Raw genomic sequence first — 26,070 nt, 5'->3', positions numbered from 1 at the left:
GATATGCTACTTTCTCTTTTTCTCCAGTCATTTCTTTAATAATCCATTCCAGAGGTTTTTTTTAGGAATCAAAGTCAAAATCACTAACCTCACTTTTTCCCCCCTCATTTTTGAAAATTGAGACATTTGTCTTTCTCTAATCCTGTTTCCATGATCTTTGAAATATCATTGAGCAATAGCATATAGTACTTTCAGAATCCAAGGATATAGTTCATCTGGGCCAGGTGATTTGAATACGTTTAGGGGATGCTCTCCTTTTATATTGGGTATCAATTTATTTATCCTTTGCAGAGCAAACAGAAACAAAATTAAAATTGAGCAACTTTGTCTCCTCACCTTTGTGAGTTACTGTAGTCCTATCTACCTCAAAATGTTCCTTCTTTGATTTTGATTTTCTCCCAGTATAGTTTTAAAAAGCCCTCGTTGTTCTTGGCTTTCCTTTCCAGCCTCAATTCATCCTGAATGTCAGCATTCCTGATACTTTTACAGGTGGATGTTCTACTTTTGTATTTATCTTATGTTACAGGATGAACATTGTACATTTCATTTTAAAATCCTAGTTGGTTAGTGAGTTCATGTATCAACATAAGTCTTTTCAGACAAATCCACTTTTCTTCCTCATTGGAATTGTTAAAAACAGACTGGGAATTTTTATGAGCTGGTTATTTTTTTAAGTGAGTACCATTATTTGAGAGATGATAGCTATACAGACGATCTCTTCAGTGCTTACTATATTCCAGGTACTGTGCTAAGTACTGGAAATACAAATAAAATAAAGAAACTACGGTCCCTAACTTCTTAATAGAAGAAGACAACACATAAAGAGAGCTGAAAAGCAAGGGGAAGTAGGATGCCCACTCAGGGAGAAGGTGGAAAAGTCCAGAGAATCAAGAGTAGAGCCAAAAGAGAATTGAGTATGGATGGCCTGAGTCCATCATGAAATAATGGTGCTAGGCAGGAACTCACCAATCTGGAAGGATTCAGGGGTGGAGGCACTTCAGGGTTGGAAGGCGGTTGGTGAAGGGGTGCCATGAAACCAAAGAATCAGCAGTGAAACAGAGAGGAGATAACTTTGAGTGACTTGAAATGTCATTAAGCCTAATACTGTAAAGTTAGACTACAGAACAAATTGATAAACTAATTCTGAGTCAGACTGTTTATGGATTGATGTCTATTTAGGTCAACTGTAGTAGGTTTCGTTTCCTTTAAAATAATAAAATGGCATCAATTCTGAAAAATTTAGAGTTACTAACAGGATCTTAAATGATTAGAATTATCTTAGAAGTGATCAATTCAGACTAAAATGTAAATGTAGGTATATTCTGTTTTCAGAAGAAAGAAGAGAATGGATTAATTGTGTAAGTTCTAAGTATATTTTATTTTACAGGTTATTTTATCTGATGCTAGTGCTCCTGGTGAAGGAGAACATAAAATCATGGATTATATTAGAAGACAAAGAGGTAAAACCCAGTTGTAAATGTTTTATAAGGTTATTTTATTGAAGTGTTGACTGACTGAGACTAACTGATAAATATGTAAAAATTTTTTGCTTTTGCCTAGCTCAACCTAACCATGATCCAAACACTCATCATTGCTTATGTGGAGCGGATGGTAAGTTCCTTATTGGGTTATGATTTTTCCTGATTGGATCGTTGAAGCTGACAAGTTTTTTTTTTTTTAAGGTAGACAGTCAATTTGATGCATGTAACTCCTGTAGGCTTCAAATGTCTTGTCAAAACACATTTTAACTTTTACAGTCTCTCTTTTTTTTTCTTTTAGAAAACTTTGTTTTAAAGTTATGGTTTTGAAAGATGTACTTAGTAGTTAACACATTCATCTTTCTTTAGACTGTTTTGTGTGTTCTTTTTACTTGGATGTGGGCATCATGAAGTGCAAAAAAGTACAAGCCTAGCACAAGTTGGGGAAGGCATGGTTAGAAGTTTGTCTGGAAAAAAATAGAGGGGATTTAGTGCAATGCCAATATTAGTCATCAGTGTGAAGGGGAACCCAAAGAACCTAATGTGATCTTGAATTATAATAAGAGATGTGTGGCTTACATGATAAAGAAGTGATCGTTCCCTATACTCTACTAAGGTCAGCACAGAATGGAGGATTTTGTTCCATTCTGTTCACAATTTAGAATGGGGTGTTGGTAAACACCCAGAGGAGAATAGATAGTGAAGGGCTTTGTGTCTGTTGTATCAAACTTGGTTGAAGGTACTGGAGATTTTGAGCCTAAGGAAAGGAGTAAAGATCATGATAGTTCTGTTTCAGTATTAGTAAAAGCTATCATGTGGAAGAAGGGTTTGATTTGTCCTGTTTGACCCAGAGGGCAGAACGAGTAGAAATGGATAAAAGTTGCAGAATGGCAAATCTAGGTATGATATCAGGGGAAACTTCCTAACAATTAGAACTATCCAAAGTAGAGGTGACAGTGAATTTCCCCTCATTGGAGTTCTTCAAGCAGAGGCTAGAAGACCGCTTATTGGTTATTTGTAGGGATTAATGTTTTGGATATGGATTGGGCTCAGTGATTGCTGATGTCATTTCTTACTGTAAAATTGTATAATTCTGTAAATTATTGTTGAAAACCTAATTTTCTTGCTATCTTAGGGGGACATAGATTCATTGTCATTTATAAATAATGCATGCGTCCTAATGATTTCCAATTTTTATTGTTTTTGTGTGTGTGTGTGTGTTTTTATTTGATAGCTGATCTCATTATGCTTGGACTTGCCACACATGAGCCAAACTTCACAATTATTAGGGAAGAATTCAAACCCAACAAGCCAAAACCATGTGGTCTTTGTAATCAGCTTGGTCATGAAGTCAAGGACTGCCAGGGTTTGCCAAGGGAAAAACAGGGAGAGGTAAGGGCTTCAGAATTGTTTCTTCTCAGATTAGAAAAGAGTTGTTTGGATATCTTTTTTTCTATGACTACTTACTGAAGTGTCTTTGAATGATAAACTTATATGTTGGTATGCTTAAGGTCTAGGACTCTCAATAGCTTTACAATTCTGATGAAGCTAAGGCATAAAATATAAGAGCAAAAACATGAGGATTACTAGTAGTTTACTAGATTGTCCTATAGCAGTTACTTTATATTTCTTCTGTCCTTCCCCTTCGTCCCCAAATTAAAAATTATTATTTGGAGGAGCTGCTTTTATTTTTATTGAAGTTTGAGATTATTGGGCAGGGATATTTGTGCTGGCAGTCAAGTCCCTGAGCTTTGGCAGGGTTCACCTAACTGCTATATTCCTTTCAATGATAGGAATTCTAGTTAAATGTGGAGAGAGGAATGTGGTAACAGCTGTTAACTATGTAGATCTTACTAAGTAAGGTTAGGAATTCTGCTTTAACCAAACCACAGTGAACCACTGAGCAATAGTTTTAGTTTGTTAAACTCAAATAAGTTTTGATGTCCAAACTTATTAAAAGGTAATTTTGCCAAAATTAAGAAAATACCAGCTGTAAAGAATAGCAAATTTATTAACATCAATACTTTCTTTAACTTAAAGTATTTAACTTAGAAAACGCCTCTTTTAGAGAATATGCTTTAAGAATATATTCTTTTAGAAATGTCCAAGGTTTTAAGGTAAACATGTTTGGATTGCATGTGTATAATCTGTATCAGATTGCTTGCCATCTTTGCCACCTTGGAGAGGGAATGGAGGGAGAAAAATTTGGAGCTTATAATCTTATAAAAAATGAATGTTAAAACTATCTTATATGTAATTGGAAAAAAATAAAATGCTATTTACTTTTAAAAAAAGGTAAACATATTTGGAATTAGTAACTCAACTCATTTCTTGTAGCATGATCAGTTTGAAGAAAGTCTTCCTGCTTCAGAAGGAGAGTTTATCTACATTCGGCTAAATGTGCTTCGTGAGGTATAGAGAAATAAATAATCATTGAAATTGTAACTTGAATGATTTGTTTTTTAGTGTCTTTAATTGTTATCCTTCTGTTGTATAGTATTTAGAAAGAGAATTAACTATGGCCAGCCTGCCATTTACTTTTGATATTGAGAGGAGCATTGATGACTGGGTTTTCATGTGTTTCTTTGTGGGAAATGATTTCCTTCCACATTTGCCATCTTTAGAGATCAGGTATGTAAATTTCAGTGGAATTACATGAATTACATTTTACATTTTTCAGTATGTATTCAGTAAAAAGTCTTAATGTGTGTTTCTTTATTATAGGGAAGGAGCAATTGACCGTTTAGTTAATATATACAAAAATGTGGTACATAAAACAGGGGTAAGTTCCAAATTGAATAATTTCTAAAATTAAGTTTTTTCTCTTTTGAAGTAGATAATTTTATGGTTTTTTTTTAATCACTTTCAGGGTTACCTTACAGAAAGTGGTTACGTCAATCTGCAGAGAGTACAAATGATCATGTTAGCTGTTGGTGAAGTTGAGGATAGCATTTTTAAAAAGAGAAAGGATGATGAGGTAAAATAGTTTTTTGCCTAGTTAAAATAGAATATACTTTGTCATGCGTATAACACTTTTGAGTCCATTTCTGTTGGATCAAAAATTATTGGTGATTACATATTTAGAATATGATGGTTGTGATGGAGTTTATCTTAACATTCATGGCACATGACTGCTTCAGAAGCTCACCTTTATTTTTAGTTTTCTTCTTTTCTCATTACTTTACCTGGTAGAAGAAAGACATATAATTACACGAATATAGTATGTGGAATCAGCATTCAAGACCAGAGTCATGTGGAGAATTGTTCTAGCATTTAGAATTAGAGTATAGAGAAGGTCCTTTATTGAACCTGGAGGCAGGAAAACCTGAGTTGAAATCTGGCCTCAAACATCTACTAGCTGTGTGACCCTGGGCAAGTCATTTAACCTTGTGTTTCACTTTCCTCATCTGTAAAATGAAGATAATAATAGCACCTAAATCCCAGAGTTGTTATAAAAATCAAATGAGATAATTTTTATAAAGTGCTTTGCAAACTCTAAAGTGATAACATAAATGCTAGTTATCTTTAAAGTGATGGTGATGTAAAAGACTCAAAGCAGAATCACCCAGCAAGAGATTCAGGAATAGATAGTTACCTGCATCATTTGTATTTACAAAGGATATCCCTAGTGGTTCTGAAAGTGTTAAAGTAGCAGCTTACTTTAAAAAGGCTGGGAGAGAACAGAATACCTCTGAAAGATGGCTGCTCTTGTAGGACCTAGGTAGCCTGGTTTAAACACATCTCTAATTTGTTAGACTTTATTTTAGCTTGTGTAGATGATGTGTTGTTTAAAAAGGAGGTTTTTATGAAATAATTTAAAATAACTGGTTTCTCCAACAAGCAAGTGATTATTAAAAGTATTTGATACTTCTATTTGTTTTGTTTGTTTTTTAAATATTAAAATTGGAAATACTTGGCACAGCCTTTTATAGAAAAGACAGTTAAACAAAAGTAAGGTCCTTAACTTTTAACCAGTTATTTCTGCTGGAATACTGCCTTCCTTCCTAAAACTTTGCATGCCACTTTGATGTGTCTTATTGGCTGAAAATCAGGACTCCTATTCTCACATTCTGTGTCCTTTGTTGTGAACACTGTCTTGGGAAAAGACTTCAGGTCTCAGTTGACTCCTTTTCCCAACTAGTAATTCTAACTTGTAGTGCTTAAGTCTTACTCAGGAAAACAAGTAATTCTTGAGAATGTATACTGAGGATTTGTAAGCATATGTGCTTGGGAGATAATTTCTATCTTAAAGGATATATAAATCTATAAAAAAGATTTTTGCAAGTTTAGAATATAATTCTTAGAGTAACCCTAAAGATACAGACAAATAAGTGTGTCAGTAAAGAAGATGGGTTTTGAATTACCCCTCGCTATTTTTGATCAGTCTCCCAGCTTCAGAGAGATAGCAAGAGAACAATCTTCACCTTGGACATGAACCATCTGGTCACTAGACAAGAGTGTAGGAAAGGAAGGGCATCCTTTTAGAATAATCACAGGATTTAAAGCTGGCAGGGACCTTAGAGGTAATCTCTAGGCCAATTACTTCATTTTATGAATGAAGAAACTGAAGGTCAGACAGGTGATAGTGGCAAAACTGGGAGCAAGCAGAAATGGGAAGCTTTGTACAGCTTCCTGCTGCCAGGAAAGAGAATGTACTTCAGAGGAAAAAGCAAAGGTCTTGTATAGGTGTCTTACCTACGTTCTTTGCACTGCTTCTAAGCTAGGCGAGAAGGATTGCTTTTCCTTTACTAGAGGGAAAGAGGATATACATTTACACAGAGCCTACTGTGTGCCACTCACTATCCTAGGAGCTTACAAATAGCTCATTTGATCCTCACAACAATCCTTTTGGGAAAGATTTTACAAATGTCCACATTTTACAGATAAGGAAACTGAGGTAGAAGTTAAAGAGACTTGTCCAAGGTCAAATAGCTAGTATGTGTCTGAGGCCAAATTTGAAATTAAGTCTTCCTGAGCACTACATCCACTGTGTGACCTAGCTGTCTCATACAACATTTAAGTGCCTTCTATGTGCCACACATTGCTAAGCACTTTAAAAATATTACCTTACCCTAACTCTGGGATATAGGTACTATTAGTATCTCCGCATGATAGATGACAAAACTGAAGCATACAGGTTAAATGGCTTGCCCAGGGTCCCACAGCTAGTAAATTTCTGAGGCTGGATTTGAGCTCAGGCCTTCCTGTCCCCAGGTCCAGTGTGCCATTCTTCATGTCGCCCAGTTGCCTCTAGGTTGGATTGATTTTGAACAGAAAAAAGTGGTGCCCTGCTAACAACAAAAACTACTCCTTTGTTATTCATAACACACTGCCTTTCCATTTTCTAAGATTTATTGTTGTGGCAGCTAACTGGGGAGGGTAGTGGAAGGTTTGCATTATAATATGTCCTTTCCAAATAGCCAAAAGATAAGTATTAATACTGTCAAGGAATATTTTAGCAGGAAGGTGCCTTGAAAATGCTGTTTGACAAGTTGTAAATGAATTTGTGATGTAGAAAGGCTTTTCATGTTTAAAAATTAAATGAGAGGACAAACTTCATCTGGGGACCAAATGTCGCATGAAACAATCATTTTTAAAACGTACATTGTTATAAATAGTTAGCCTGCTAATCTGTCTTTTGGTGCTGCTATGTGTGCCTAATCAAATGTTATCATTAATAGCATTATGCACATTTCAGTGCAAGTAAAATAAAGTAATTAATATATAAACTTTTTAAACATTCTTATTTATATTGTAATGCAATGAATTATATAACACTTGAGGTACTTGAGTATTGTCATTTTGAGGGGCAAAGTGGCTTAACATCTTCCTTTTTAGAAGTATATGTATTTCAATAAAACAAAGAAGAGCCATAGTCATAATTTGTAAAATTGGTTAGACAGATCAGTGTAGAGAGATTCTTATTCCTTTTAGGTCTACCACATTTTTGGTATAGAAGGGAAACTTTGGTCATGATTGCTTCATTTATTTTCCTACTATTCATTACCTGCTATCTCAGATGTATTGTGAAATGTTAGGAAAGTCCTAAATGCCTTTTTAATTTTCTAATCATCTTTTTTTTATTTTTCAGAAATTAATTTATTTTTAGTTTTCAACATTTCAAAATTTGAGTTTTAGATATTTTTCCTCCTCCTTCCTCTCTCTCCCTGCTCCCCAAGACGGCATGCAATTTGAAATAGGCCATACGTGTACAATCATAATCATCTTAAAAGATGTTCAAGATTTATGTCTTGTCTCAATCATATGAGCCATAAACTTCACAATTGTTTATGCTATACTTTTCAGTATCTGCTTCAGGTTGACATAGGACAAAAGTTATGCCTGAACGTAAATTTAGAATGATAGAAACCATCCAGAGCAGTGATAGCTAGGTAGGATTATCAAGGTCTCAATATTTAAGATTGCTCTCTAAAATTCCTAAATTATTACTAATAATCCTAATTATGCTAGGTAATAGTAGAATGATTTAAATGTTAATTTTTGTTTTAGGAAAGTTTTAAAAGAAGGCAAAAAGAAAAAAGAAAAAGAATGAAGGTAAGTCTTACTATATTCCTTAAGCATAGTACTGGCAGAAAATTAGAATCACTTTCATATCTTTTCCACTAGGCATCAATGGCAGTGTCAGGCCAAGAGTGCCTACACCAGATCTCATTTAAAGAAGTCAGTAGTGATAAGCTGAATTGCCTTTTATTCTCTTGCAGATTGCCTAGAACTAACTAATCTCCATATCTTCAGTGTCTTTTTATCCTCTATTCCAGCCTTCATGCTGTCATTTAGATTAGTCTTCCTTAAGTAATGATTTCATCATATTAATTCTCTGCTTAAAAATATCCAGTGGGCCTTTTTGGGTGCAGGATAAAGTTTAAACTCTTGACTGTTGTTCAGAGCCCTCTATAATATCGTCCCACTTTACTTATCTAGCCTCGTTTTCTCCTATTCCCAACATGAATCCTTTATTTTAGTCCGGAGTCTTTCCTGACTATTAAATGGGTCCTGTTCGTTACTGGAATGTCCTTTTCTTCTATCTAAATCCTACTTAACCTTCAGGATCCTGATCTGTCCTGTCTTCTTCAGGGGTAGAGAACCTGTGGCCACAGGTTAGACTAGAGGTTAATTAGACATTTTTAGACATTAGACATAATTAGACATTAATTAGGCCTCTGATTTACACTTTCCAGTGTTTATTGATTTTACCCTTTTCTGGTGAACACAGTGTTATTGTCTGAATTATACACTCCTTGCATTATTACCTAATTGTTTTTCATGTATGGATGTCTTGAGAAGCAGCATAATGTAGTGTATAGAAGTCCAGTCTTGGAATCAGGAAGACCTAGGTTCAAGTCCTGTGTTTGACACATGTTAACTATATGACCATGGACAAATCTTTTAACCTTTCAAGGCCCTGGAGCAAGATTCTAAATTGTAGAGCAGTTGTGCTCTGCATTAATAGAAAGAATTCCCTACAATGATGAAATGAATTTATCTCAAGGACATCTAAGTATGAAAATGGAAGAAGAATCACTAGCTCAAGAAAAATGGAAAGTGTCCACAAAGATTTTGTAATCAGTTCTTTACCATCAAGGACAGTGGAGATATCTACTACACTTGAACTATTACATCACAGTTTTATAGGGGAGATGGTAATGACATTAAAGAGAATAAAAACTGGAAAATAGCCATATTGGAATAATGTATATAGAAGATGTATGCAACATAATTGTGAGGATGTTGAGGCATTTGGTTTATTAAGCACCTTCTATATATACAAGGCACTATAAAAGAGGGGAAGATACTAAAGGAGTGGAAAACATCTCAAATTTCTGGAATACAAAAAAAAAGGCATCTGAGAGAACATTTATAACAGTCATAATATACAAGCATGTATTAATTGCCCAGTACGAAGTGCTGGTGATACGAAGAAAGGCAAAAAATAGTCCCTGACCTTAAGAATCCCACAGTTGAATGAGGGGGACAACATGTAAACAGCTATGTACAAATGATCTCTACAGGATAAATTGGAGATAATCCCAGAGGCAAGGCACAAAGATTAAGGAAGACTGGAAAGGCTTCTTTAGTTGAGACTTGAAGGAATGCGGGAGGCACATGTGAGTAAGGTGTAAAAAGTCTGGAAAAATAGGAAGGGGCCAACTTATGAAGGCCTTTAAAAGCTAAATAGAGGATTTTATTCCTGATCTTGTAGGTGATAGGGAACCACTGGAATTTATTGAATGGGAGGTTATTATGTTTAGACATACTGAGCAGAGGATGGATTGGAGTGGGGAGAGACTTCAGGGAGGGAGGCCAACCAGCACAGTATTGCAGTAGTCCAGGTGTGAAGTGATGAGGATTGTAGCAGAGTAGTTGCATTGTCAGAGGAGAGAATAGTTGATGTAAGAGATTTTTACAAATGTAGAAATGGCAGAATTTGACCACTTAATGGATATGGGGGGATGACAGAGGAAAGAGTCAAGGATGACACTTAGATTGCAATCCTGGGTATTTGGCTGGATGGTGGTACCCTTAACAGTAATGGGGAATTAAAATAGGGAGGATTTGGGGATGATAGGGTTCAGTTTTGGGCTTAATTAATTTAAGATGTCTACAGCAGTTCTAGTTAAATATGTCCAATAGGCAGTTGGAGATTGGAAACTGAAGGTTGGGAGAGAAGTTAGGACTGAACAAATAGATTGTGCTCAGTTGAGTGGTGATGAGGACTTGAATAAGTAACGTGGTCTTATAAAATGGAATTGAGGGAAGTGGATGAGATGAGACTTGTTGATAAGTTTTATATGAGGAAATAAGACTTGAGAGATAGCTATGAGGTGTAGATAATAATAGTAGTGACTAACACAGGGAGATCTTCAAGGTTTGCAAAGCTCTTTACATATATTATTTTATTTGAGTGTCACAACAGCCTTGTGAGTTGGTATTGCTGGTATTATCTTATTTTACGATGAAGAAAAGCTCTTTACATATATTATTTTATTTGAGTATCACAACAGCCTTGTGAGTTGGTATTGCTGGTATTATCTCATTTTACAGATGAAGAGACTCTCAGAACAAAAAATAGGGAAACTGGGAGAATGGGCTGTTTTATAGCAAAACATATAAAGAGTACCACTTTGAGACCTGCTGAATTTAGGACCTTTATGTAATATCTACATGGAGATAGCAGTTTATAACTTCTGCATTATTGGAGTTTAGGGGAGAAATGAAGACTACCTATATAGTGTTGGATTCATGTGCATAGAAAGGATAATTGAACTCATTCAGTTCCAAAGAAGAGAAGAAGGCTCAGGATAGAGCCTTGTGAGACACCCTTATCTAGAGGGTAAGACTTGAAAGGTACTCTAGCAGAAAAAAACTAAAGAAGAGACCAAGACAGGTTAGTGCCATAGACCAAATTCTGAGGCTAGAGATTATTACCCATTTTTGTGCTATACATCATTTTAGCAGTCTGTTGAGACATATGGACTCTGCAGAATGTTCTTGAATACATAAAATACGTAAGATTACAAAACAAACCAAATATGTTAAAACTTAGTTACCAAAGTACAAGTTAATACATTGCGTTAGAGTGCTCTTTCCCTCTACTATGAATTTGCTAATCTTGATTTTTATTTTAACATACGTATGTATTTCTATTCTTGTTAGAGGGATCAGCCAGCCTTTGTTCCTAGTGGAATTTTAACCCCTCAAGCCTTGGGTGCAAGAAATTCACATGGATCTCAAGTAGCGAGTAATCCAAGACAAGCAGCCTATGAAATGAGAATGCACAATAACTCTGTAAGTAGCTATTTACTCTCCCTTTGCCCCATAGCCATGTGGTAAATAATATATGTAGTAGTAATTATTTGAAATTTTTGTTATAGTACATATCTTGAAGTTTTTCTTATTTTCTTAATTTCCCACTTAAAATCAAGGTTTCTTCTGATAATTGCACAGTTTTAATAAAAATATTTAATTTGTATTAACTTCATATGTGTGGGACATAGTGGGGCAGAGTGAATAAAGAGCCAGCCTTTCAGATTAGGAAGTTCTAGTTGTACCTCTTGTAGACATTGGCTAATTTGGCCCTGGGAAAATCTTTAACCTCTGGACTAGGCCACTCTAAAGCTCTAAGTTGCAGAACAATTGTTGATATGTAGAGAGGAAGTTCTTAGACAGCACCCTATAAAGATGAAATTGTAGGTCTGTCTCATTCTATGCTGATTCAGATACCCACATTTTAAAGAGTATTATAAAAATATTACCAAGTGGTACTAATGAATTTGAGCGGGCCACAATGGAATGTATGCTACTGGTTGTTACCTCTTAATAGAGTGTGGGGAGTGGAACAGTAAAGTTGTCAGCCTCCAACAACATCACAGAAGGGAGGTCTTTCCTTCCTGGGTCTTTCCTTCTTTCTAGGAGTCTCTTCTGAAAAAATCATCATTACAGAGATACAGGATAATGTTAAAATATTTCCTCTGAATGTTTACTTTTATAGGGAAAAAATCTTAAGTGTTCTTTGGGAAAAGGTTCGGAAATGTGTGTGTGAGGGAGGTGGGAGTCAGGAAAAGGTATGTCATAATGTGAAAAAACAAACATTTCTTGCTTGAGTTTTCAGCAAGTTAGTGGTTTATGATCCGGATCCAAGAGTAGCGCGTAGATAAAAGAATGAGGAGACATTTGAACAGTGGTTCTCTCACACTTCTAGTTTTTGTTATGTAAGGTTTGAGCCTACTTCCTTAAGGCTTGCCGTATTATGTTTAAGTCAAATGCTTTAAAAAAATAAAACCCAGCATAACAAACTTTCTTGTTCTAGTAGTTTATTCACTAGTACTTGTAATTCACTCTGTATTAAATGAAATTCGTAATAGTGTTATCTTGAGGTACCCATAGTTGTATATTCTGGGATTGCATCTGCTTCTTCTGTCTTATTCTCTAGAGCTTTAAAACTTAATCTTTGAATAAACTTTGATTCTTGTGAGCAATGTAACAGAGAGGTTAAAAAAAATACCTCTTTGAGACATCTGGAGGTGATTTGGACAAAGCATTCCTTCCTTTAGGAGTCTTAAATTTTTTTTATTGAAAAATTGTAAATTGTAAATTCTTAAAAATGTAGAGATAATTCTTATTTCATGGGCTGTATAAAACAAAAACAATTTTGACCCTCTGGTCATAGCTTGCCAACCCTTGTTCTGAAAGACTGAAAAAAATGAGGATGAGAAAGACAACCACCAGTAGCGGTATGGTATTGACACAAATAAGTAGGTCATTTAAAGAGGGAGAAAGCATTAATAATTTGAGGTGATAAGCAAAGCTTTTGCATAGAAGGTGGCTAGCACCTAATTTGAAGAAAGCTGGAGATTATAAGGGAATACATTTAAGGAATGAAAGGTAATCTGACACATAGAGATACATTGCTGAATTATGGTAATGATTTGTAGAGCAGTTTAGTTGGAACTTACGAAAGTAATAGCCATAAATCTGGAAAAGCCCCTGGTTTTTTTTTTAAATAGATTTATTTGCTTAATGAAACCATAGTCCTCAGAGGGGATCTTTAGGCTGGGATCTTGAGTATAGTTTATTAGGTGACTGGATAGGTACTAAGAATATTTTCAGTAAATTAGATCAGATTGAATAACGTAGAGGCAGTAGTATCATAACAGAAAGTGCACTAAATTGAAGTGAGAACCCATGTGTTCAGATTGCCCCTCTGCGACTTATTACCTTTGTGATATTAAGCAGATCACTTCGCCTCTGTGGGACTACTGTGTAAAAGGAGAGGTTTGGTTTGGATTTCAAAAGTTGTTTGTAGCCCTAAAATTTTGTGGATAATACAAAATATGAGACACAAAACATCTTGATACTTGTCTTTGTAATTTTCTTCCCGTATTTTGCACTTTGAAAATTTTTATTTAATAAAGGTACACAAATGCCCAGTGTATATTCTTTGTTTTTTTTAAAGTTTTACACACTTGAACTCTGTCTCTTTAAAAATTTCATTTTTTAAAAATTGTAAGTACCTAGAACATTTTGGACTAAAAATTATTAATGGGTAAATTATGTTATTTATTACTGTAATATTTTCATGAAATTGGAATTTTTACCTCTTGTATTAGGTTTGTACTCAGAATTTCATTGTAGTGCATTACTATTGTTTTCTTTTTTCAAAGATTTAGTTTTGTTGCATTCTGTCCTTAATTAGTTTTTTCTTTGGAGAAATAAATTGAAAACTTTGCTTTTTTGTAATCTATATCTTCTTCTGTACTCAAATTCTTGTAATTGAATCAAGTTCTTTTTCATTTAGTTAGCTCTGTGTTAAAGGAAAAAGTAATATTCCAAGACTTGTTTCCTTCTCAGTTGTGTTTTTGTCCTAATTGACCTCAGTTTGGGATACTTTTAAATAATAATTAATGTAGGGGCTGTTAACTATGGATTTTTTTGTGTAAGATGAGACCTTGTTTCTTCTACTTTATTGGCCAAAATTACCTATTAGATGTTTAGAAGACTTTTATGAAGTTAATTACATAATAATAATAATATTAACAGTAACAATAATAATAATATCCTGCATGTTTGTATGGCTTGTATATAAAGTGAGTATTCATACCTTTTATTTGTACTGTAATAACTTTTGTCCCCAGAGTCCTTTAACATCTCCCAATACTAGTTTCACTTCTGATGGCTCCCCATCTCCAGGAGGAGGAATTAAACGAAAAGCAGAAGACAGTGACAGTGAACCTGAGCCAGAGGATAACGTCAGGTGAAGCCATTTTTTTGTAGCACTTTGTTAGCAAATTGCTGAAATAGATGCAGTCTAATTAATGCCATTTAGCTTAGAGCAGCAGTGCCTTCCGATGCTTTTCTGTGATCTTTTTATCCACCAGTAATTAATGTGGAGGGTTAGAATATTCCGTAAATTCCAGTGAGATGTGTAAGCTATAGCTGTTAAACCTAAGTATCTAGATTAGTATGCGTGCAGGTTTTCGTCCTCCAAGCCACTTCTCCCTTTGAGACCAGGCACTAGATTGGCTAGACGTTCAGTGTTTAGATTTGATTATGTGATCTGAATGTCACTGTTTTGAGATTGAATTTTTAAGCTGTTTAACCCATAAAGTTCAGTTATCCTTAGATACATAATATAGCTGATTTTAATTATCTCAGTAGAGTATCTCCTTTCAAAAAAGGTACAAAATCATGAATACTCAGAAGTGTACAATTGCATAAATTAAAATATATATGACCTTTGAATTTTAATTCATAAATTGATTTATAAGCATGAACTTTATTTTAATGAGAAGTTATTTCCTTGGTATGTACTTAATTAGGTGTATTTTGGTCAACAGTCTTGAATTTGAGGTTTTGATAGTCAGCCCTGCTCTCAAAAATAAAACAAAACTTTGAAATTCCAGACATAAAAGGCTAGCAGTTTATATTTCTCAGAAAATATGTAAAAACTAACAGAGTAAAAAGTCCAACAGATTTCCTTCATTTTTTTATCAGACATGAAAGTTGAGGCTTTTGGTAATTAGAAATTTGTATGAAAATTATATTATTTGTTAGTAACAGACTTGTCATTCTATAATTAGGACCAGTATTGAGCATTTGTTTATCACTCTACTTGACATATCAGGATATTACCACTTCTCTTTATAAATATGGCAGTATCTTACTGTTTCTCTCATTTATAGCAGCTCAGCCAGTAAGCATCAATGATAGTTTACTATATGGTTTTAGCTTTAAAATTAAGATTATTTTTAGTACTGGGTAGAAAATACTCCTAAATTTCTGCCAGTGTTTTAAGATTTATCTTTTTTTATCTTATCTCAAAACAAATGGTAATGTTGATAATCTGTTTTACTCAGAGAAGATAAATATTGACCATTTGTCCTTAAATTCGAAAAAACATATAGTTAATACACACATTTACCCATCAATATTTTTAAATGTAAATAATAGAATAGAATATACATGTTGTTGATTTTTGTAATAGTTTGGGTTTTTTTGCCTCTGGTGTTTTGATATCATTGGGGGGGGGGATGGTATACTTTCTAAGCATAAGAAAAGTAATATTTATGAGCATCTAATTTTTGTATTAATTTCCAAGATTAGGAAAATTTAGTTAAGAAAAATACCTCAAGGATTAGCCCTATGGGTACATGGGAAGACACACTGGCTTCCTGATTTGGCGCAGTGATTTAAATAAGTATACAATGAATTGTCGATTGTACTTCAGTGTATTATCAGCTTTGAGGAATTAACTGCTACAACCTAAGGCCTCCTCATTCTTCTTTTCATAAGCGCAATAGCACTCAGCTAGTATTGGGGTGGGGCCTATGATAGAGTGAATTTACTTTTTAACTGTATTCTAAAACCAGTCATAAATTATTTTCATATGATTAATTATTTTGGGTTATCTACTCCTTTTTCCAGTCTTATCTCCAGTATTATGAAATCAGGATTCTCTTGGAATTCTTTTGTAACAGATTGAGCTTTGTATGCTAGTTTTATATATTGAAAGCAAATTTTGATTAAAAAGCCAAGGAACTTGGTTTACACAGTGTCTTTTATGGGTCTTAAAACCAGTATTATAGTAGTTTGAATGAAATAAAAGATTTCATTATTATTTTTGTAGCCACTTTTAGGATGGTCAAATACTCTGACAGTTGGGAGTTTTTAGAAATATGCAGTTAAATCTATTTCGTCATTGCTGCTTATATACTAAATGTATCTACTCTTGTATTAAATTGCTGTGTTTTTGTTTTAGGATATTTAGACAGTTTTCATAATTAGCATTATAATTGACCATTAATTAACTGCTTGGGTTTTAGGTTATGGGAATCTGGTTGGAAGCAACGGTATTATAAGAATAAATTTGATGTTGATGCTGCTGATGAGAAATTCCGTCGTAAAGTTGTGCAGTCTTATGTTGAAGGACTGTGTTGGGTTCTTCGGTATTATTACCAGGTACTGAGATTTTTTTTTTCTAAATCTCTTAACTACTAATTTTAAGAAGACAATTTTTATAGATTCTGTTTACTGAAGTGTATCCTAAAACAAAACCTGTAGGGGTTTTGAAGCTTTATGTTCTTGAATTGAATTCACTGCCCTGGATAATATTTTTGTAAAGCTTTCTGAACTCCTGAGAGAAGAGTATATAACCCCCCCCCCACACACACACACATACTCTCTCTCTCTCTGTCTGTCTCTATTGGGTTAAAGGCTTTCACTTCTTTATCACATAGTATGATTGACTTAAGAGAATTATTAAAGGTCAGTGTTCTTTAACTTGGAATAAAAATTAGAATGATGTAATAGCTAAATTAATTAATTGAAAGTGACTAAATGACTTTACAAAGAACAAAGCATGCAATATATTAGTAAGAATTAGAAAGGAATTGAATTGTGTCAATCTTCTCTATATAATGCAGTGATATTACATGAAGTGCATTATAATTGAAGTAATCTGTGTCTGGTTTAAATCTTTTGATAATTGAGATGTCAGATTGGTAAGAGATTAGTTAGACATATTGGAGGTGGTGGCGCTGATCGTTAATAACTAATTTCGTGCTCTGAGAACAGAGGGAGTTTTGTGTGACCTGGGAATGGATGAAATTTACCTACTAAGCAGCAGAATTGTGTGATGCAATTAGTATTAATATTTGTAGGATTTATTCCTATTGATAATGTTATTACTTCTATTTAGTGTCAAAGCACTTAAAATAAACATTTAAAAGCTTCCTCATTTTGATGAATACTATTTAGTTTTTCATTAGCTTAGGAGATTTGAGTATTATTTTATAGTGCTAGTAGAAATCATTTTGTCTCTATTGGGACAGTATTGTGTGCTTGACATTTGTTTACCTTGACCACCAGTTAAGGAAGGTTGACAGTTGATGTGTTAAGGAATGGCTGCCTTACTTGGTCTTGTAAGGAAAAAATCAGTTTTCCTTCCTGAATATTATCATTTAAGATAATGTATTTGAGGGTGGAAGGTAGATTCTTTGCCCACTGTGCTCTCAAATATGTAGATTTGTCTAAGTAGATGGATGGTATGTTAAGTTGTTATCTATAAAGACAGATATATTTTTAAAGCATCATGGCTCAGAGACAAACTTTTGAGTGTATTAGTTTTGTTTCCTCAAGCAGCCTAGATCCCAGATATATATTTGGTAATAGACTCTATTGTTTTTTAAAAATGCTTTTATAGTTTTTTCTAAACCAAAACTTTTCATCTCTTAGGAATCAAGGAGTTTAGTAATACGATTGTAATAAAGACAAACTTCCTAAAAGTGTATGGCTGACATGCGTATATGAACTATATCCATTTTGGTAGTTTGCATGCTAAAAATGTTACTTCGTAAAGCAATCTAATTTTTATTATATTCATTGTGTCCATAATTAACGTAATATTTAATACCTTTAGGGCTGTGCTTCCTGGAAGTGGTATTATCCTTTCCATTATGCACCATTTGCTTCAGACTTTGAAAATATTGCAGATATGCCTTCTGATTTTGAAAAGGGTACAAGACCGGTAAGATTGATTATTTACAATCGTAGCTTTTGGGGAACTTTTTTACCAGCTTGGAAAAAAATTTTGTGTTTTCTTAATTATTTGTCTTTTTTCAGTTTAAACCACTGGAGCAACTTATGGGGGTGTTTCCAGCTGCAAGTGGTAACTTTCTACCTCCCTCATGGCGGAAGCTTATGAGTGACCCTGTAAGGCATTTTTTTCTTTATTTTAAAAAAATATGTATGGAGGACTATTTTTTGTTGTTGTTGTTGTTGTTTTTATTAATCTGAATTGAATCACTACAGCTTTTATTTTCTAGTTTAAATATTATTAGAGAAAGAGTAGAACTAATTGAAATTTAACTTTAGCATAACTAATTTCATTGTTACTTGTCTAGAAATTTGAAAAAATTTTTCCTGTCTATTGATACCCTAACTTTTGTTGTTTTTTTTTTTAATCTGCTTTCTCTGTCCATGATGGCTTCAAGGTCTAAGAAGATAATCTTGAAATAACCTCTGAATTGATCATTTCCTTAATGTGATCATTGTTGCAATAAAATATGATATAGGAGCAGACTAGTATTTAATGAACTAAGTCCATAATTTTCAGTTTTCAAATTCTGGTATCTCTGTCAGTTCCTCAGTCTTTAAAATACAATTACAAAAAACCAAATGCATTAGTAGTAGAATTAGCTTATCTTTATGAAGTGTGATAATTTTAAAAAACTAAAAAAATAATCTGATGAAAGATAAACATTTTTAAAACCAAGACATAACATACTTTCACAGTTGCTTTTAACATTTTGTTTTCATTTTACTTCCAATATAGGAATCCAGTATAATTGACTTTTATCCTGAAGATTTCGCAATTGATTTGAATGGGAAGAAATATGCTTGGCAAGGTAATACACATTTTCTTATTGATCTCAGCGTTAGAAAATCTAAATGCTTATTTTTGTGTGTATGTATATACATATGTGTGTGTGTATATTCACACACACATACGTAAATAAACAAAACCATAATTATATTTTAATTAGATATATTTGCTTTGTGTCCTATACTTAAAGAAAAAGTCTTCAAGTGAAGTTTTGAAAAATAAAAATTTATATTGAGGGAACTGGGATTTTGCACTTAACCTAGGATTGACAGTGTTTAATACTAACTTTTTTCTTCTGTCATTTTTACCTGTTGGCCTTGATATGTAATTATATCTTTTATCTTCTTTGTATTCAATTAATAGATCTTACTCTGTTCAGTCAATGCTCATTAGTAGGTGAGCAGTGCTAAAAAGAAAAGAAAAAAACCATAAACACACAGGTTCTGATCTGGTGATTTGTTTATACAGTAATGAAGTAGATGAAGTATTTTGGATTCTTTTATATAATTTGGAATGGCAATTTTTTATATTCTTTAATATCTTTTCCTTCTGTCTTTTTTTCCTCTTCCTTTTCTTTCTGGCTTTTTTTCCTTCTTCCTTCTGGCTTGCCTTATTATCTAGCAAAAATGTCGCTACATAATCGGGATCAATTTGAGGACACATTCATTTTTAAAAATTTAATTAACATTAAGTGTGTAATCAAATGTGCATTTGTACTTGGATGACTATCTCATATATTATTCATAAAAACCTTACCTTAACCAATAATTTTGACCTTTTTTCTCAGTCATACATTTTATTGGTAAAGCAAGGAAGTAGTAAAAATTGATTGACATGTAGTACCTTTTTTTTCCTCTCACCATTCTCCTTGGTGCTAACGAACAAGCAAAACATCAGGAAGAGAAGTAGGAGAATTAAAAGGCATGGATGAAACAAATGCAAGATGGGAAAAATCTAAAGTTTACTTTATAACTTTCTTGTTAGTTTTTTTAGGGTGGGTTTTTTGAATGTAGGAATCCTTCATGATTATGTGAAGTTAAGTTCCAATCAGTGATGAAAATAAGATATAAAAACCAATAATGAGAAGGAAAGTAAAATTTTATACACACAACAATTTGTTTCGTGCTTTGAGAGAGAAAATGTGGGTATCAGAAGTTGTGTGGTATTTTGGTTTCTTGCTAAATTTGCTCATGTATTAACAAAAGAACTTGGGAAAGAAGAATTAGTAAGAAAACAAGAGTAATTTTTTGGATGCATAATTTTAATCACAAGTTGGACCCTTGGATTATTTAAAGCATGTTAAATAGACAAATGTTGAACGGATAAAATCATATCTATTACTGCTCTTAACTGAAGCTGAAGCCCTGTATAGTTTAGTAGAAATAAATGCATAGAAAAAAACCACACAGATATAAAACTTAGAGAACTTTAAAATACTCCCTGCTTTCAGTTATCAATGAGTTATTGTACTACCAATTGACAGTGTGATATTTAAATGAGGCAATGGAAGCACCTAATCCTTAGTTTTGATGACATTGTTAAAAACTGTAAGAGGAAATTACTTATATCAGCAATTATTCTTGGTGGTTTTGTTGTGATTTTGTTTGAGGATTGATCTCTTGAGTTATGTATGAGAAATAGAAGGCTATGGTTTTTATAAAATTTTTTACATGTAAGTAAATTTGCTAGAATTGAATAGTCCACTGTTAGATTATAGCTATTAAGATATCAACAAAATATGTATATTTGTTAAAATATTTTTCAGTGAGATAACATTTATTAGGTATGCTTTCCTTGAGATAAAGGTGAGTATTCTTTGAAAGAATCCCTGTTCTGAATGATGGAAGATGACAAATACATAGTTTCCTAGCATTTCCATCGGATTGTGCACTTTCCCAGCATTATATATTTTGTGTGTATTGTCTTTTGTATTTTGACTTTGTGACTTTAATGCTGCCAATAGAATTTCAAATTTCTTATTTGATAGGACTTAAATGCTAGAATTTCTTTATATCATGAGGAAGATTTTCTTCAGTGGAGATTTTTAGCTATTGATAACACGCTAGATCAGAAATTAATATATAAAAGAATAATTCTGTGTTCCCAATGTAACTTCTCAGTGCTGGTTTAAAAATTTATATATTCAAACTGTGTGGTTAAATAAACTTGGTCTCATTGTTCCCTACATTGTCTTTTAATATATTATTATCCTTGAAATTAATTTTCAAGTAATTTTAGATATTATGTAGGAATATTTTTGCTCTTTGACTTACTATTAAAAATATTATCTTTCAAGAAGCAAGTTGCATCTTCAGAGTAAATTTTATTAGGGCCTGTTCTCAGGCATCTACTGAATAACTACTTTAAAACTCTTTTTGTTGGCTAAAAAATACAGTCACTGAGACAGAAGCCAAAAAATGAAGTCAGCTGCATAGAAGAAAAGCAAAAAAGTGGTTGAGAATAGTAAAAACTTCAAAATTACCATTCCCTGACACTTAGCATTTAGTATTATATTTTTAGTTTGTTAAGTTATTCATTTAACTCTAATTTGGAAGTGTCCCTCAGTCACAAAAAAAGATAGGGCTGATTGTTAAGAAATTTTTCCACAATGTCAGTCCTAAATTTGGTTGTTTGTAGCTTGTACCCATTGTTTTTGGATCAACCCTCTGGGGCTAAACAGAGCCAGTTCAGTTATTCTTCCAGGAGATAATGCTTCTGGTACTTGAAGGCAGTTATCATTTCCCTCTTAAGCCTTTTCTTTTCCAGGTTAATTGGAAACTTAACTCTTTTCCAGTTTCTTAAACTGAGGCTTATGTGTCATAGACTCTAGGCCCTTCACCAACCTAGTTGTCCTGGATACTCCCCAGCTTCTTAGTGTACTCCCTAAACTTCCCAGCACTGAATGCAGTACTTTAGATGTATGTAGTTTGAGATTACAGAGGACAGTTATCTTGCTGTTCATAGAAGCTATGCCTGTTTTGATGTAGCTAAAGATCACACTGGTTGGCTCATTAAGTTTGCAGTCCTGTAAGACTCCCATATCTTTTTCAGACAAACTACTTTTAGACACCATCCATTTTACAAATGAGGTCCAACTTTGAAATTGTGACCAGAACCTCAATCTGCATTACTTAAATGTAAGCACCACAGCCTCAGACTTAGTAAACATATCATATTTGCTCTTTTGAAGGAAGTAGGTATCCATTTTTACACTTCAGCAGTGAATGGAGAATATTTTTGTTTGATAATTCAGTTGCTGCCTACATGAGACTATGGAATTTGACTTGATTTCCTGATTGATTTTTTTCAACTTAAAGGAAAAAGTTGTTTATATCATTAATAACAATCTCAAGGATGTTATTGTTTATATATTTATATTAACTGATAAAAGATACCCAGCCATATGTCATATAGTTTTAGAGTACAGGGTGTCCAAGTGCTATTAATTTTTAAAAATCTACTGTATTGTCAGCTAATTATATATATATATATATCGCATATATACATATCCATCTGCCTATACATATCAAACTTAGATTGATATGTTCATAATAAGAATTTTTAGCCATTATTTTTAAAGAACCAGCATGTCTTTTTTAATAGGTGGCATTCTCAAATGTGTGATCATCAACTGTTCCATTATTCCATAGCAGCAGAAACTTTTACTGCTATTGAAAGTTAAAGTTTGTCCTCATTGTTTTTTGAAGGAGAAATTATGACAGGTGATCTAGAAAAAGTGAGTAATTAAATCATTTAAAGTTAACTTATAGAGATCTTAAGCTATGACTTTTCTGTCATTTTGATTTTTCAACATTCTAGCAAGAATACATAACCTGCTACTTTGAAAAATTAATTAATATTAATAATGGTCAGTCATTTTTTAATCTCTCCCACTTCTTTCTTGGTCTTTACTTCACACATTTTTTTTCTATTTTAGCAGGACACTTTTATTAGAAATACTGATTTAAACTAGTGGTGACAACAGTTAGCTGATTCTCATTTTAAAAAACTAGGTGTTGCCCTATTACCATTTGTTGATGAACGTCGTCTCAGAGCTGCTCTGGAAGAAGTTTATCCTGACCTTACACCTGATGAAAGTGAGAATTATATTTTAAAATGTTAAGTGCTTAAAATACAGTCAGTGTACTTAAAATTTCAGTCTTGTATTTTTTATATTTGTACTTCTATTATGTTAGTTATGCTTCTAATAAAAAAAAACGGACTCAATTCTCATTTTAAAATGTCAATTTTGATGTTAAATTAATGATGAACTAACAATAGTTAACATTTTCATACTTTACGTGAACTCATATATAATGTCCAGAAGAAATCTCAAAATTAAATTCTTATGAAAAATGGACATAATGAAATTATTTGTAAGAATATTGATTTATGCACTGTTCTACCCTGTCTGACAAAAGAAAAAATGGTTGAAAAATTCTCTTTCTTGAAGGTGTTCAGTCAGTAAGCATTTATTGCGTACTATACCCTGTAGGCACTGTGCTAAATATTGGGAATACGAAGAAAGGCAGAAGACAGTGCCTGCCTTCAAAGAGCTTATAGTCTAATGGAGGAGACAAATGTATGAATTAGATATAATTATTAGGTAAATTAGAAGTAATAACAAAAGTAGTACACAAATGGGGTAACTAGGTGACTCAGTAGATAAGTGTTAGGCATGGAGTCAGGAAGACTCATTTCTGAGTTCAAATCTGGCTTCGGGTACTTATTAGCTGTGTGACTCAGGGCAAGTCGCTTACCCCTGTTTCCCTCAGTTTCTTCATCTGTAAAATGAGCTGGAGAGGGGAATGGCAAACCACTCCAGTGTTTTCTGCTAAGAAAACCCCAAAACTCATGAGGAGTTGGACACAACTGGAAAAATGCACTATTGTTAAGGGGGATTGGGATTGCTTTCCATTAAAAGGTAAGATTTTAGCTGGGACTTGAAGGAAGCCAGGGAGCCCAGCAGGTGGAGATTAGAAAGGAGAACATTCTGGACATGGGAGACAGCCAGTGAAAATGAAGAATAAGCAGGAGGCCAGTTTTATATGGTGAAAGAGTGAGTGGGGTAGGAAAGGGCTAGATTTTGAAAGCCTTTAAAAATCAAACAGAGGATTTTATATTTGATTCTGGAGGTGATAGGAACACTGGGAGTTCATTGATCAGAAGAGTGACATGCCACATGTGTGTGAGGAAGATCAGTTTGACAGCTGAGTGAAAGAGGGAATGGAGTGGGAAGAGAATCGAGGTAGGGAGATCAGCTACAGAAGGCCTATAGCTGAGAAGTGGTTATGTCAAAGGAGAGAATGCATCATATAGGAGAGATGGTATGAAAGTAAAACCAACAAGACACGGTAACAGATAACAGTACTAGGATGAAACTTAATGCATTGTTACAAATGGAATTGTTTTCAACAACACTGATATTTGTTAAGCTGTACGCATTAGAAACTGCAAAAGTCCAGGTTTTCTCAGAAGATAAATTTTATGTGAATTTTTTAAAATGCCAAAAGAAAAAACTTTAAAAAAAAATCTTTGTGTCTAAAAAAAGCCTATGCCCACCTGTATTTAGCTAACTGCTAGAAAACCACTAAATTCTTTCTTACATTCAGAGATCTTTGATATTGACCATATAAAATTTTCCATGTAAATAAATTATTAATGTAGTTGAAATTTTCTGATTTCTGAAAATTCAGCTGTTTTTATTTTGTGTTTTTTAAAATGGTTTGACTTAGCTCTTCTTTCCCCTGTTTCTCTATCCTTTTTCCTCTCTTTTTCCCAGCTAGAAGAAATAGCCTTGGTGGTGATGTAATGTTTGTGGGGAAACACCATCCACTTAGTGATTTCCTTTCAGAACTGTACAAAACAGGTTCCACAGAGGTAATTAATGCCAGAATCCTCTTTGTTCTAACATAATTAATTTTTTTCCTGTTAAATTGATCACACATTTCTTCACAGGCAGTAGATTTACCACCTGAACTTTGTCATGGGATCCAAGGAAAACTTAATTTACATGAAGAAGCCGTTCTTCCAGATCAGTGAGTATTTGGATTTAGATATTTGCATCATAGGTTTAAGGCTGGAACAAACCTTAGAGATCACATAGTCCACCTTCCTCATTTTATAGATATGCAAACTAAGGTCGAAAGAGGTTAAGTGACACATTTAAATATAACTTAATTCCATACATTGCAGTTTTGTCGTGTTTATTTCCCCATTTTTCTTAAAAGTTAAAAAAGATAGGGGCAGCTAGATAAAGCTTCGGCCTTAGAGTCAGGAGGACCTTAGTTCAAATCCGACCTCAGACATTTAACACTTACTAGCTGTGTGACTCTGGGCAAGTCACTTAACCCTGATTGCCTTACCAAAAAGGAAAAAAAAAAGAGGATTTTTAAAATAATTATAAATTTTATATATTTAAAAATAGTGCACTCAGTTTATATTCAAAAATCAGATACAATCTATTCGTCAAAATACCAAATTCTTATAAATTCATTTCCCTTACTCCTTTCCCCTTTGGACACAGTAATTCTAGTTCTTCCTTTAAATTCATGTTTTAGTGACAAGGTCTTAAAATATCAAGATTCAGGAGGCATAGTATAATAAAAATCACAATCAAACATTTTCTTTAGTTCAAGAATAATCTCTTTTAGTTGACATCAGTCTATCTAGGTAGTATTGCATCTCGTAAGTTATTTTCTTAAACATCTTTTATTTGTAGCATAGCTTTCAGGCATAGAAATGATAAAAAGTAACTATTTAGTTCAGCTTATACCTGAACAGAAATACTGTCTATGTCATATTAAAGAAATAGTTATTCAGCCTTTCTGAAAAACTGAAGGAGGAGACCACCTCCCCCTGCATCTCATTTTGCTTTGTGATAACTGTTAGGAAAATTTTCCATCTTCTTCCTTGGAACTACTTCCTATTGCTCTTCTGCCTTTAGGGCCAAGCAGGAGCTACTCTTCCATGTGGCAGCTATTCAGATCTTCAAAGATGGCTATCCTAGCCCCTCTAAGTCTTTTCTTCTCCTGAATCAGCATCCTCATTTCCTTAAACCGATCCTCATAGAGCATGAGCTCAAAAGTTTTCACTATCCTGGTTGCCCTCCAGTAGACATTCACCAGCTAATCAAGGTCCTTATTGCTACTATTGTTAAGTAGGGAACCCTCTTTATGGCTTTTAAAGTTC

General features: G+C 33.6%; 1 protein-coding gene across 4 annotated transcripts in view; it reads left to right on the top strand.

Moving 5' to 3' along the window:
• The window catches only part of XRN2 (5'-3' exoribonuclease 2), a 98,091-nt gene that overhangs the window by 36,976 nt on the left and 35,045 nt on the right, over positions 1 to 26,070 (top strand). For 3 of the 4 annotated variants that reach the window (XR_013484623.1, XM_020986856.2, XM_078149698.1), the window contains 17 exons: positions 1,388 to 1,460; positions 1,561 to 1,611; positions 2,713 to 2,870; positions 3,816 to 3,890; positions 3,976 to 4,109; positions 4,203 to 4,260; positions 4,348 to 4,455; positions 7,989 to 8,033; positions 11,154 to 11,285; positions 14,132 to 14,250; positions 16,319 to 16,454; positions 17,914 to 18,021; positions 18,117 to 18,206; positions 18,829 to 18,901; positions 22,893 to 22,976; positions 24,662 to 24,759; positions 24,838 to 24,917. Coding sequence is in view for 3 of the 4 variants with exons in the window: in XM_020986856.2 (XP_020842515.1) it covers positions 1,388 to 1,460; positions 1,561 to 1,611; positions 2,713 to 2,870; positions 3,816 to 3,890; positions 3,976 to 4,109; positions 4,203 to 4,260; positions 4,348 to 4,455; positions 7,989 to 8,033; positions 11,154 to 11,285; positions 14,132 to 14,250; positions 16,319 to 16,454; positions 17,914 to 18,021; positions 18,117 to 18,206; positions 18,829 to 18,901; positions 22,893 to 22,976; positions 24,662 to 24,759; positions 24,838 to 24,917 (1,622 nt within the window). In the remaining variant the exon portion in view is untranslated. The remainder of the gene's footprint in view (positions 1 to 1,387; positions 1,461 to 1,560; positions 1,612 to 2,712; positions 2,871 to 3,815; positions 3,891 to 3,975; positions 4,110 to 4,202; positions 4,261 to 4,347; positions 4,456 to 7,988; positions 8,034 to 11,153; positions 11,286 to 14,131; positions 14,251 to 16,318; positions 16,455 to 17,913; positions 18,022 to 18,116; positions 18,207 to 18,828; positions 18,902 to 22,892; positions 22,977 to 24,661; positions 24,760 to 24,837; positions 24,918 to 26,070) is intronic. The other variant, XM_078149697.1, reaches the window with a different exon arrangement.

Source organism: Phascolarctos cinereus, unplaced genomic scaffold (assembly GCF_003287225.1).
Source record: "Phascolarctos cinereus isolate Bilbo 61053 unplaced genomic scaffold, phaCin_HiC Scaffold_2;HRSCAF=192, whole genome shotgun sequence".
Taxonomy (NCBI): domain Eukaryota; kingdom Metazoa; phylum Chordata; class Mammalia; order Diprotodontia; family Phascolarctidae; genus Phascolarctos; species Phascolarctos cinereus.
The sequence above is the reverse complement of the archived record's forward strand: the minus strand, read 5'-3'. Positions and strand labels throughout refer to the sequence as shown.